General features: G+C 37.9%; 1 protein-coding gene across 1 annotated transcript in view; it reads left to right on the top strand.

The window, feature by feature from the left end:
- Nucleotides 1-523: 523 nt before the first annotated feature.
- ITGB6 (integrin subunit beta 6) overlaps nt 524-13,956 on the top strand; it is a 32,497-nt gene continuing 19,064 nt past the window's right edge. The window contains exons 1-8 of the mRNA XM_040603821.1: nt 524-703; nt 1,440-1,519; nt 4,250-4,451; nt 5,341-5,587; nt 6,414-6,579; nt 7,125-7,286; nt 8,042-8,137; nt 13,554-13,643. Coding sequence (XP_040459755.1) covers nt 643-703; nt 1,440-1,519; nt 4,250-4,451; nt 5,341-5,587; nt 6,414-6,579; nt 7,125-7,286; nt 8,042-8,137; nt 13,554-13,643 — 1,104 coding nt within the window. The 5' untranslated portion in view covers nt 524-642. The remainder of the gene's footprint in view (nt 704-1,439; nt 1,520-4,249; nt 4,452-5,340; nt 5,588-6,413; nt 6,580-7,124; nt 7,287-8,041; nt 8,138-13,553; nt 13,644-13,956) is intronic.

The following is a 13,956-nucleotide window of genomic DNA, read 5'->3' as shown; positions in this document are numbered from 1 at the left end:
CTGCAGAATTTCCTTTTCAGCTTGCAATGTTAATAAATGTACTCTGTATCTTGAATTACTGAAGCCAGGTCCTCAATTATAACAAGTGATTGCTTTTTGGTTTTTTTCACAGTTGCCTTCACAAGTTTCCCTCTACATCAGGAAATCTGAAAAAATGGGATTTTTACATCTCTCAAGGTATACTCGCTCGGCAATCATAATGATCCATCTACCTAACGCACTCCCTCGGGGAACAATTAAAGGCATTATTTTAGAGGAGCCTTTTAAGAATTGCTGTACACACGAAAACCCACTCTCTTGGCTGGGTTGCTCTAGGACCCAGAGTGACTGGGATTGACAGAAATCTTCACCTGAATGAATTTTCCCCTTATACCTTATAAGGAGTCCAGGAAAACAAGGAAGTGATAACCATGTTCACGTTACTTTATGCACAGCTTGTCCTCTTTACCTGCCCAGGTAGCCCTTGTTTTCACTTTTATTCATGGTCTCTCCCAGTAGGGTTGAAGTTTCCTCGCAATCCAGTGTAGGTGACATCTGAAAACATACCCTTCAGGAATGTATGATTTTTACGGCATTCTGCCTTTACGTGGATGATAATTAACACGCTAATTTTTTTTGTCACGCAGCCAGCACTGAAAACGAATGGGGATTGAATTGCTTTGCCTCTGTTTCCTATTTCTGCAAAGAAATAACAATGTGCAAGGTAAGGCTCAGGGGCAGGGAGATCCATTTCAAAACCATTTTTGCGTTGTCTCTCGCCTGAAGTTGACATGAAATAGCTTTCTGTCCTCTGTATTTAATCATTCCTTTCTGTTTAATGACTTTTTTTTTTGACAGACTGCTGTAAGGTTACCCTGCAAATTCATCTGAGATTTATGTGGTTGTTACATAGCACAGCATGTATGAAAGAGATGGGCATTCAAGAAATTTTGGTTATTCTAATCACTGTTTGATCCACTGAGAAACTTAATACTCTACATGTGACTGAGTAATTCACTTGTACTTGCACAATAAATTAAATCATATCTAGTATCTACAGACCTGAGTGAAGCAACTTTAAGCATATAGAGTGAACGTAGAGCTGTTCTTTTAATATCCCTGGTTATGCTGGAAATGTCTTACCTGCACCATACTAGAAACACATGTAATGCTTTATCAGGTGCACTGGAAAAAACAAATAACATGTTCTCAGTGAATGCCATCCATAAAGCATGCAAAAGTATGTTAATTGTTGGCAATTGTGGATTTTTAATTTTTATTGGAGTGTTAATCTTCTACTAATAGAAATACTGTTATGAAGGAATTTTATCTGTAAACCTAAATATGGCTAAATGTGTGCATTTTTCACCACCCACATTCTCTAAATGACAAGATTCTTCATAAATTTAATGATTAACCACATTATTAATAGTCTTTTCTCTTCTTGGGTTTGAATTTAGGGACCTGTTCTCAGCAAAGTGCAGTGACTTGTGAAGATTGTTTGCTTTTGGGACCACACTGTGCTTGGTGTTTTCAAGAGGTAGAGTAAATGATGCAAAAATAATTTCAAAGTAAAGCTTGAAGTGTTTGTAGTAGCTCTGAGTGATGAAGTATTGACTTAATTGGGTCAGCCCGTGGCTTTCTAATACGTGCAGCGCATAGTGGAGCCTTCCTGGGGATCAAAAGCAGAATTCAGTCTAGCCTTTGTGGTCTATTATTTTTTGGGGGGTGGGGTTTTTTTGCTTTATTTTTGCGTGTTTTTTTGTTTTTTTTCAAACAACCTCCCTCATCTAAGGCAGAAATAAAAGTGTTGTTGGAGGTGCTCAGCTCATCAGCCTCAGGGCTGACTCACCCACAGCACTGATGATGAAGCACCAGACATCAAGTTAGAGACCAGACTGCATCTTACGTACTACATGTCAAGCCAGACTGCAAACAGAAGGTGCTCCAGTCAGTTTGCATATACAAATGATCAATCCGTGGTTAATTTTAAGTATGATGATAGTGTCAGTTTTATAATTAGTGTGATATAGGTGTAAGTTTTGGCTGAAACATTGGGCTTTAAAAAATCTATCTGGATTTGTTTCCTATATATCTGTTGCAGACTTTCTATCTGAGCAAGTCACTTAACTAACATCTCTGCTTTTAAAGCTTTCACCTGTAAATGATGCTAAATAATATCTCCCTACTTCACAGTAAATATTATAGGTCTTAGTTATTAATGTTAGCAAGATAGCCAGCTATCACAATTAAAAACTTGCCAGAGATAAGAGACATGAAATAAGTATTTTTCAATACTTACACCTTTGTTGTTAAAAGTATTTCTTGCTTTTTTGAACAGCAAAACGATACCCAGGATGGAACTAACATACTCCTTTATGAAGTATCTGACAAAGACTGAACAGCATTTATTTAAAAAATAAATTTTCTTAAAATAATATAGCAGTTTGAAAAAAATGTTACCATGGGGAAAAAACCCCACCCACATTAGTGTGTTTGCAGTCATTTTTATGTTTGTACTTAACAACCAAAACAGGATTTTCTTGAAATGAAAATTTGATCACATAATGTATTTTCAGAAAACAAAAATTAAAAACAATTTATTGATTAGAAAAAAAAAAACCCAAACAAAACTGTGAAACTATTGAAAACTTCAGACTAATAATCATGGGGTTTTTTCTTTGTTTGTAGGTTCATTCACTTGTTGCTAGAGATAACACATCTAGTATGCAAAAGATGTAGGAGCTTTAGTGTCAAACCCAAAGGCCTCCAAAGAAACCACTGTTTTCCATAGAATAAAACTGCACCTTGTAACTGTATTTAAAATATAAGTTTGCCTCCTCACACAAGTTTTGGAAGGTTATGAAGTGTGAAACTAAAGGAGCCGATATGGATCCCCCTGTGAAAGTTTTGTAATGGTACATGATTTTTATGCACACTGCATTCAAGAAGCAGTTGGTGAGAGTCTTGCCTGAGCAAAGACATCAGATTTGGTGTGAAAAATAACAAATTACTGTTCCCATCAGCTATCTCAACATTGCTTCCACCAAAACATATAACAACCCTGGTAATTTTGAGGCATGAAGGGTGACATTTTGGTGGAAAGAAGGGTCCTGGTTCTGGTTTAGATAGGTTTAAGTAAAATTGTTTTGGTCTGGATGGGAAGTTTTGCATTGACTGAATTCAGAGAGCATACCCAGGTTGCTTGCCTAAACCCAGGAGAAAAGAGTGGCCCCACAGTATGGGCCCATGACCATCCGCTGGGAATTGAATGTTTTGGTGCTGGTTCTGCCAGGCGTTGCCCAGGTTTTGGCCAAAAGGTCTTGCAGGCCAGAGCTGTTTCCAGTTCAGGGGGCAGCTGACTGGTTTTGAGGATCTACACTGTAGACGTAGCTCTAGGAAATGGTAATGAGGCACAGAAGCCTGTCTGTGAAACTAACCATTAACCTCACCACCACGTGGAGATACTACCTACCCTGCGGTGGTGCTGTGGGAAGGAATGCATATCAACTGCCTTGGAACAAGTAACAAAAATAAACAGCAAGCTATCCAACTGATATCGATAGGCTTGTGATTTACTCCGGCTGGGAGAAGGTCATGTAGGACGCTGGGCCAAATGTGACCAGACAGCCGTGGGCACACCGGGAATGCCGCCGGCACTGTGGGGCAAGGGGGGGGTGGCTGCATGTTTGGTAGGCACCAGGCAGAGCAACAGGGACTTGCTTCGGTGAGCATGTGAGAGCAGTGCTGAGGAGAAAGAGTAGGTCGGAAAGGAACGGTGAACGTTGGGTACCCCACTGTCAGTTTGTCACAAAATTTGTAGGACTTTATCCCCTTTGAGACGTCTCTTCTGTTATTAAATGATGTTGTTCCATCAGCAGTTCAAAACTGTTTAGGAAAGATGGAATGGATGTGTGGCATAATTCTTTAATAGAAAAACCAGGGGCTCGTAGGAGTTTTGTGTTATCATTCCCAGTACTGTGAGAAGCCAAATGCAGTGAGTGGCACAATTCCCATTCCCCAACAATAGAGCAGTTTCTCCCAGGAAACCAAATTGGTGTAAGTTACATTAATTATACACTTGTGTGACATGATCCATGAAGGGCAAATTCAGATTTCAGTGCCACCTAGATCTCTTTCTGCACTAGTGTGCACTAACTTGCACTTTTGTTTCTGTTCCCTGCGTTGGATCAATCTTTCATCAGCCAGGTGCTGGTGGCTGGTCAGTAAATACATTTAACTCATCCCTTCCTTCTCCTGTTTGCTTTAGAATTACACAGACTCAGCTGGAATTCATGGGAGGTGTGATACCCCAGAAAACCTTTTGTCAAAAGGATGCCAGTTGAATTTGGTTGAATTTCCCATTTCAGAAGTAGAAATTCACAGTAACAGGCCCCTAACTGTAGCAACCCAGAAGAATTCTGATGTCACACAGATTTCTCCTCAAAAATTAACTCTCAGGCTGAGACCAGGTAAGTCACTCAGTTAACAGATGCAGGATTTTTTTTTTTCAGTCTGAATGGTCTAAAAAAAAAATCCTGATAGAATAAAGACTAAAAACCCCAAAATATCTGTTGACTCATCAGATGAAAACTAGGTTTGAATGAGTTCAAATACTTTCAGAAATGCTAGGTACATCATAAAAGTAAGGATGTATTTTTTTAGTTCTATTTTCTTGCCATTGAGGTGGCAGGGAGAGAATGGAAATACCACCCTCTACCTCCCCAGCCCTGCTCCTGTGCCTATCCCCCGCAGGTCTGGCAAACAGTGTATCTCAGAGGCAGCATAAAACTTTGCTTTGAGGATGTAAAAGGTACCGGTGACATCTATGGAAACACTTCAGACCTACTTTGGGGTCCTTGAAATGTGAATTTTTCCTGGAGAAAATTTGGAATAAAGAAACGTAAGAGACACCCAGTTAGGCTGCATCATAGTGTTGCAACTGCAAATAAAACCTCTGTGTACACTCTCATTTTCTTTATATTTCTAAAATACATGGTGTGCCCCATAAGTGCTACCTTTAGTTTTAATTAGCTTTGTATCTCAATTTTCTTAAGCTGCATACTGCTGAAGCGATATTCTCATGCTTTTTCAAATTAGAGCAATCTGTTGTAAATCTATGCTTATGGCTTTACTGAAGAACAGTTTAGGAAAAAACCCACTAGAACTGCTTTTAATTTTTCAGACCCTTGTTTGAGATTTTTGTTGACAGAATTTTTGAAGTTATATTTTTAATTCTCTGGTGATTTAAAATACTAGATAATTTTCACCATATATGTAAGGTTATGAAGAAATTGATGTTGATCGTAACTTCCATGTATTAGTGCTAATATGTATCCCATTTTCCCACGTCCTTAATAGGACATGAAGAAACAATACAGATCAAGGTGCGTCAAACTGAAGATTATCCAATTGATCTCTACTACCTCATGGATCTTTCAGCCTCTATGGATGATGATCTGAATACAATCAAAGAACTGGGTTCCACTCTTTCTAAAGAAATGTCAAAACTGACGAGCAACTTCAGACTGGGGTTTGGATCTTTTGTTGAAAAACCAGTTTCACCATTTATCAAAACTACAGCTGCAGAAATAAACAACCCTTGCAGGTAGGCAGGAAAAATACCTACATCTGTATACATGTCAACATTAAGCCGTAATATTGATCTTTAGAATAAAATTAAATTCAGCAGCATCACTGGAACCTCTGCCCTCTTCCAGCTGTAAATGAGTTGGTTTGGGAAACAAGATTTGCTTCTTTTTGTTTCGCATTCTGATCGTTATCTGGTAAGTCTTGTGTTATCTGGAGAGAGGAATCTGTGAATGATTCTGCTGTTTAGCTTTTGCTAGTTACAAGCATGCTTAATGGATTAACAAGCAGCTTGCAGAGTAAGTACATCTTTTTCTCTAATTTGCTAGAATGCACACATATGCAAGAGTTTTATGACACCACTATATGGAGCAGAAGCAAACTCACACACAACACAGAATAGCAGTTTCATTTACCTGTCAATGTCATTTCCCTGGGTTTTTTCCCCTTAAAGTCTCGCGCTTTCCCGCAGGCCCGGGCTGCTCTAGCCCTTTCCTAAGGCACGCGGAGGAGAGGCTGTGCTCCGCAGCCCGCAGCTGGAATGCAGCAGCGCGGCGGTGCCCTCTGAAGGTCCCCAAGGGACCGCAGACCCTAATGTGCTCCTGAGTATGAAAACAAGGCACAGCAGGGAGCATGGCAAGGACCGCAGGCTGTTAACAGGCTGAACTACCCTGCTCTGGGAGGCTGTTCCCAGGCTTACTGCAGACCTGTTGGTATCGCCCACCTCACCGGACCCTCTTTGATTACTTTAGGTTTTTCTGACAAAACTTTAAGTTGCTGAGAAGTAACCGTTGTAGTGATTTTCCAGTCTGTATTATCCATAAGCTGTCTCATTTACCTTGTAGAAGTGTTCCGTACGAGTGCTTACCCACCTTTGGATACAAACATGTTTTATCACTAACAAACGATGCTGAAAAATTCAATGAAATTGTGAAAGGACAGCGAATCTCTGCTAACATAGACACTCCAGAGGGAGGATTTGATGCAATTATGCAGGCAGCTGTTTGCAAGGTAATTGAAACTTTGGTATAATATTAATTATTCTGTATATTATCACTTCTACTACTAAATGGTTGTATTTCAAAGCAGCAGATCGTTATTTTTCAAGACTTTTTAAATGCAGTCCAAGAACCTCATTAGATTTGTGTGAAAATACTTTTGGCTGTATCAAGTAAAACACGCATATTGGAATATTTTAGTGTTTCTTTTTAATTGCCAGAAATAATAAAAAAACCCATGACAATTGTATAATTACTGGGTCTCTTTTCTTGACTATTTTTTCTTTAAATATTTTTGACTAACTGTGTTTAGAGTAGTAAGCAGACTGACATGAACATGGCCAGCCCATGTTATTAAACACAGGAATGGGGAGACAAAATGTTAGCCAAAAACAATGGAATGAACATCATCTCTTAAGAGATGTTGTGATGTTTTTGATGCTCCCTTGAAAATTATTCCCTTCACTTATTTTGAGTTGCTGTTCTTCAAATCTTTTGCTGCTTTTCTATATTATGAGTGTAATACAGCCTGCTAAACTAATGTCCTTTAAATTACAGGAAAAAATTGGATGGAGGAACGATTCTCTACATTTGCTGGTGTTTGTGAGTGATGCTGATTCCCATTTTGGGATGGACAGTAAACTGGCAGGGATTGTTATTCCTAATGACGGGAACTGTCATTTGGACCACAATAATGAATATTCCATGTCAACTGTTCAGGTAATTTACTATGAATTTTGTACAACTCTTGCATTCTCGAAATTTAAAGACTAACATAAGCAACTTAGAAAATTAATTAAAGCATATCTTTATCACTGAAATGTGTAAAAGTTGGGGAATGCAGATATTTCATGTAAACTTTTATTTGTAAAAAAGAGAACAGTGTGTTTGTATGGAGTTAGGATAGATTAAAACTAGGAAAAAAAGAAAGCACTAATCTTATTCCTGCTAACCCAGAAAACACACAGAACAGGACTGACTAGTATTTCCTTCTGCAAGGGAAGGCAAAATTTGCATTAATCGTGTTCCCTGTAAGGGTGTGAATTCAGGAGGAGTTTGTAGGACACTGTGGGAGAACTTACCAGCTTAAGATTCAGTGTTCAAAAATACTGAATATATACACTCTGGTGTTCAGTGTAGGACAAATACCCAGTTGCTTTGGTGCAGTGTTATTCTTTGGATTATATATATATATATATATATTGATATATATATCTCACAGAAGCTAGTGAGCCAAGTGTCCCAGTAGGGAGGCTGGCAATGTGCTCTTCTCAGAGGGGTTTCCTTGAAAACAATGTGAGGAAATTATACACGCTATCTTCTATTTTGTATACACATAGTGCCTAATTATAGTTTATACTATACAGGGAATGGTGTTAATTATGATCATTTGAATGTGCGTTTCATGGAAGGTAATTAGCAACTGGATGCATGTGAAAAACGGATTGGTGTGGTTCTCTTCTGTTTGTTTGCAGGAGTATCCCACAATTGGACAATTAATTGACAAACTTGTGCAAAACAGTGTTCTATTAATTTTTGCTGTAACAAATGAGCAAGTTCACATATATGAGGTAAGCAAACTAAAATGTTCAGCTCACTAGTATTTGTTTTAAAGCTCACCTGTTTTCACAGCTGATACAGCAGCAGTAAGGACTGAGTTCTGCAAGACATTTATGTAACAAAAATAACTAGGACGTTATATATCAGAGGAAGTCTCTTTTACACTAGGAATGCTTCTTCATGTTCTTTGATGTTCTTGGGTAACTCTTAAATTGGATTTCAAGTTGAATCACTAATTTTATGAGTCAAGAACTGTAAAACTAAGCATTGCTAAACTATTCGGTGTAACCATTATGATTAGCCTGTTGTATTTTGTAGGGCTAGGGAGGGACAGTTAAGCTTTTTTTTACTTTTATAAGACAAAGAATATATTCTGAAAAATACAGTTGTCTTCATGCACAACTCTGAGATCATGGGGGGGGGTGGGGGTGGGGATATTAGCTGACCAGAGAGTTTTATTAATTTTGCTTTATTTCTGCATCTCTTTCCGATGAGAGAAATAGGAAACTAGCAGCAAGGTTAAAATTACAGAACATGATGGACAGATTCCTCTTTCCTCAGGTATCGTTCCTCATGTCTACTGAGGGAAAACACTTCAGTACAGGCACTTCTGCCATTAGGACTCAGAATCTTGTTCTGTGACAAGATTTCCTGCTGTGTGAAGTCACATCATGGGAAATGGGAGCCAGGAGAGGGGAGGGCAGATGAGTGGTGCTTACGGACATGCAAAATACATATTTCTAATGAACTGAATATCATTCATACCTGCAGCTCCATCAGTCATCTGTGCAGGCACCTGTTTTCAGCCTCCACAGATACAAGCCCTCCTGAAGCCCCGTGCTGCTTTCGGCCTGTGGATAGTCCAGCTGTGAGCTGAGGCAAAGCCACCAACGGCTGCTTAACTGCTTTTTGCAGTGAATGCCAGCAAAAGCCCTCTAAGATAAAATGAGAAGGATACTGGCAATTCTTATTTCCTTTTCTGGCCAGTCCTGCTGCTGGAAAGAAACCTTTGCATGCACAAAGAAATTCTAGATAAGAATTCCATAAGGATAATAAGGGGTTTTGCTGCCTGACCTTGGCTGCCTGGCTGCACACTGCTGCACGAAAGGGGACAAGGGGAGAGAAATCGTGCCTACAAATTTGTTCAGGTTGGTTGAGAGGGAGTCAATAAAGTCGATCCTGCTGATACAACAGGTTTGGCTTTGCAAAGGAAAAATCTTCACAGAACATTCCTCAATAGAAGCCAAAAGTAAAGAAATGAGAAGGTGCTCCTCAATGTGATAACCACACAGAAAATAGGAAAGAAAGGGTAGGGAAAAAGTTCCGGTGCTACAGCAGAGAGGGCAGATGAGTCCTTGAGGTACTCAGCAGTACCAGGGTTTTCTGTTTCTGCCCTCTGTGTAACCCAGGGAAGCCCCCCACCTCCAATGCCTCTGCAACTGATTCCAGGGGCAGAGTTGTCTTTAGTAAGACTAATACTCCAGGTGTTTGACAAAAGTTACAAGAGATACATCTTTCATAAACTGATTCTCAGACCACAGCCTTGACAGGACTCTGCGTCGCGGAGCACTGAGTGCCAAGCTTTTCTAAAGACTGTACTGAATACTGAGCTGAAGCATGGAAGTTTAAATCAACAACAGCAGAAGTCAATCGCTTATAAATGCAGTGGGATTCTATAGTCATAGCATAGATTAGTTTACATTTGTACATTAAAACCTTTTACTAAATCTCATCATTGCTCAACAGTTTCTTAAGAGGGGCCCAATTAATGACGAATGAAATATTTTTTTTTTTATTATTTTAATAGGAGAAGTATCTCTTTAATTTACAGGGCCTTACTTTGTCCAAAGAAACTTTTGTCTTACTGATGGCGTTGTATTTTCCCTTGGAAATTGCTGGTGGTCACCCTCAGAGTTGGCCAACAGAGTTCTTATCAGAGGGTTTCTATTTCAGTATCCCTTTGTCAGTGTTATACCAGTATCAAAGTTATCAAGTGACACCCTTTGTTCACTGGGAACACTAAATGAAGATTTATAGCTAACAAAAAATGCAAGCCATTGTTAACCCAACAGGGGAATGGTTTGTTCTTGTTACTTTCTTTTTTACGAAAAAAAAAGTGCAACTATCTTCTATTTTGTAGGGTATATAGTAATCCCATTCAGTATATTCTATCTGCTGCTTTCATCTTTTAATACTGCTTTCTGTCACTTATTTGGATAGCTATAGTTGTCATGGTCTGATTTCAGTCCTGTATGTGATGTGGGAAATCAGTCAAAGCAAGTACAAAAGTCATATATAAGTCCCACAGTGCCGTTTTTCCATACTACAGTATACTTTCAAGGGTATATCTAGGACCTGCAAACAGGCCAATAGTGTCATGTTTTCATCTGCATGACTAAAATGTGTAATATAAATGTAAATAACCAGGTATCCATGCTTAAGAATGTACAAAGACCAAAGCAAGACAACAAGAGTTATTTTTGTATTAAGGCCATTGCTCAGGTAGCCTGGATGAGCTGGGAGAGGACCTTAAGCTGGCACTTGGGCACCACCATCAACCCACTCTTGTAGTGGTGTTTTACTACTTTTTTAACAGCCTCAGTGGTGGGATTCTGCAATCTCCCTTAGAAAATCCTCCCAAATTTCATTATCCTTTGAGGTGGGAAGCCTCTTCCCAAGTATCCCATCTCAAATCTACTTGAACTCAGCATCTAATTATATCAGACCCCGAAACTGACTATTGCTATTTATAATTCAGTTCCTAGGGACAAACTTACATTAAAATGACTGTGAGGACTTAGAAAGCACTTCTTTAAATAGACTTGATAGATTCCATTAGTCTTGTGTACTGTTCAGACTGTCAAATATATATTTTATATTTCTAGCTCTGTATAATCCCCAACAATTTAGCCCCAAATAATTCAGTCATTTAATATTCTTGATCCTTTTCACTGAATTTTCAGTTTATCCACGTATGTGTTTGTGTATTGTTACCTAACACACAAATACTGTGATTGCATGAGCACAGAATACACATGCTTGTAACGTAGATGGTGTTAGTTTCGATCCTTCCATGCAACCAAACAGCTACGGGACAGCAATCTAAAAGAGGGGGAAAGTTTAGATCTAATGCTCTCCCTGACCACAAGAACTTTAAAAGCAGTCATATAGAAACATCTATAAGGCCACTCAAAATCAAATGCAAGAAAGGGGAGGAAGTTCCTCTCTTATACTGAGCCCTGATAATTTGAGATTACTTATAAAAATGATTTTTTTTTTTCCAAAAAAGGAGGAGTTTGGGGTTTTTTTTCCTCAGAAAAGGTCTTTTAAAATACATTCATGTATGTCTACCTTTTTGCATCAGTCTCAGCTGAGTCTTACCAAAGCAACAGGGAATGCTTTTATTCTATAAAAGCTATGCACTCAAAAAGCATCTGTGAATGTTGCAGTAATAATGGTATTTTGACAAAATGCGTAAATCCTATTTTGGCATAAAAGAAAACACCAATCTTTAAGGTTTCATGAAGTTATTATTATTATTGATATTACTTTTTTTCAAGCAGAGTTTAAATTTTTTTTTTCAAGCTTAGATAAGGGAAAAAACTCTCTCTAATCCTGACTAAGCAACACTTCTGAAACAGAAATTGCTCTTTTTTAGGCAAATTATTTGTTTTTACATCACAGGAAAACACAGCTTGAAAATTGGGGTTTCAGACTGCATTTCACTGCTGAAAATTGAACTAAAAAATACTCCAGTCTCCACACTTGTACATAATTTCAAATTATTTTTATAAATTTGGCACAGCACTTTATTTATGATGAAAATCCTTCTAGGAATTACACTGCTAAAAGTTTGACATAACCTCACTGAACTCAAATATATATTTGTCAAATGTCACTAACATGAATTAGAATATCTCTGTAAAATGACAGTTAACCTTTTAGTGACTGTTAGCTAAAAGACTAAATTAAATGACATCCTTTGGATGTTTTACAATAGTAGCACTCTAAAAGCATCAGACTGCCTCACCTTGTTAATGGTTAAGGAGAAATATTTGTGAAAACAGGGTTTAACCAATGGACTGGAGATACACACTTAGTCTGGGCTTGCAATTTCATCCTTGTATCACCATGCAGAAAATTTTTGTTCAAAGAGGAAAGATCAAACAAAGTCTTCAGAACAGTATATCCCTGCTGTTTGTTTTGCATACCACAGATTAAAGGGTGCTACACTTTAAACTCCAGGTTTATCATCTTTTCTTATAATTATCTCCCGAAAGGTCCACGTGTACAAAAAGCAGAGTTTCAATATTCTAAGAATCCTTGAGAGAGCCCTAATCACAGGAGGAGTCAGGAATGCAAAGACACCAGCTGTAACATAAAATGCAGTTAATCCCACTGATTTACAATAGCACTTTAGAAATCTAATGAATGATAAGTATTCCATACATAATATATAAAGTAATCGCAGGGCTTTTGGAGATGTGAAGTGTAAGAGGGATATAAGGGTATCAAATTATCCATGTTTATTATAGCTCTGTGGATTTTTTTAAATTAAAATAACAGTGTTGATATGATACATTGGGAAAGAAAATAAATGCTACAACGTGGGTTTTTTTAATAATGAACACTTACTATTTTCCCTAAGCACGGGTACGAGTAAAAGAAGTTCACATAGAATCAGGCAAGATTAATTTTAATGGACCATACTTAAAACCTAGCTGCTAGCTGTCATGTTAGTATCACAATGCAATTTAATGCAAAAAGAAAAGAAAGTATCTTTATCATTGAAATAAATTGCTAAACTGACACTATATTATTAACGTAAAACTAGCATACAATCAATTATAGCCGCAGACCACTGGGATGCATGTGGGGTGTTAGTTCAAACATAAACCAGCAGTAGCTTTTTAAGGGCTTTTGTTCAAAGTTCTAGTAACCCTTGAAGTTCTTACCTTCTCTGCCCTCACTAATCAGAATTCAAGATGTTCAGTTGCTTGCAAAGATTAAAAAGTGGCTGCTGTTACTGAATGTGGGGTCTAAGACTCTCAAATAGTACAGCAACAGTAGATCAGCTGACACTGGTTTTGGCTATTTGTATTAGAGAAAAACACAGCTGTTGATTGAAAATATCTTCCTTCTAGATTTTGAAAATTAGAGCTGAAAAATACTATTTTTCAAACATTTTTCAAAATTCCAAGCACACAGAGGTGATTAAACAATATATTTCCCATTAACTTTCAGTGAAATTAGCACTTCTCCATAGGTCTTTTTCAATAGGACATGTGTTATTGAGTCTACGAGGGTCTTTGAAAATGTCACCATTGTTTATTTTAGTTGGCTTTAATATATTTTGCTTTTTTCCAGATGGTAGCTCCTTGTCAGCTAGTTGTATTTTTGTGCTTTAAATTCTTTTTGTATTTTCAGAACTATGCAAAGCTTATTCCTGGAGCTACAGTTGGACGATTACAGAAGGATTCTGGAAATATTCTCCAGCTGATCATTGCTGCTTATCAGGTAAGATGATTATAAAGTGTTTTCTTCCTGTATGTCTGTGTTATCAAAATTAGATTACAATTTGGTAAAAACTAGTGTCTTTGATTCTTTTTATGCAGTGATTACAAGAACATAATTTTTTATGCTTAGGTGCTGACTTTAATGGGAAAAGTTTTGTTCACCCTGAGGATTAAGTGAGCACACAAGCAAAATTCCTATAACTTTCTGTCATGCCTTAGTTCTGCTTGAATGTTAAATTCCCATCAGTGTCTCATCTGTCTTGCCTTCTTCATAGTCCTGTATTTCACACCTACTCTTAAGACTTCTTTAGTAT

The sequence above is a fragment of the Falco naumanni genome, chromosome 8, assembly GCF_017639655.2.
Source record: "Falco naumanni isolate bFalNau1 chromosome 8, bFalNau1.pat, whole genome shotgun sequence".
NCBI classification, from domain to species: domain Eukaryota; kingdom Metazoa; phylum Chordata; class Aves; order Falconiformes; family Falconidae; genus Falco; species Falco naumanni.
The sequence above is the reverse complement of the archived record's forward strand: the minus strand, read 5'-3'. Positions and strand labels throughout refer to the sequence as shown.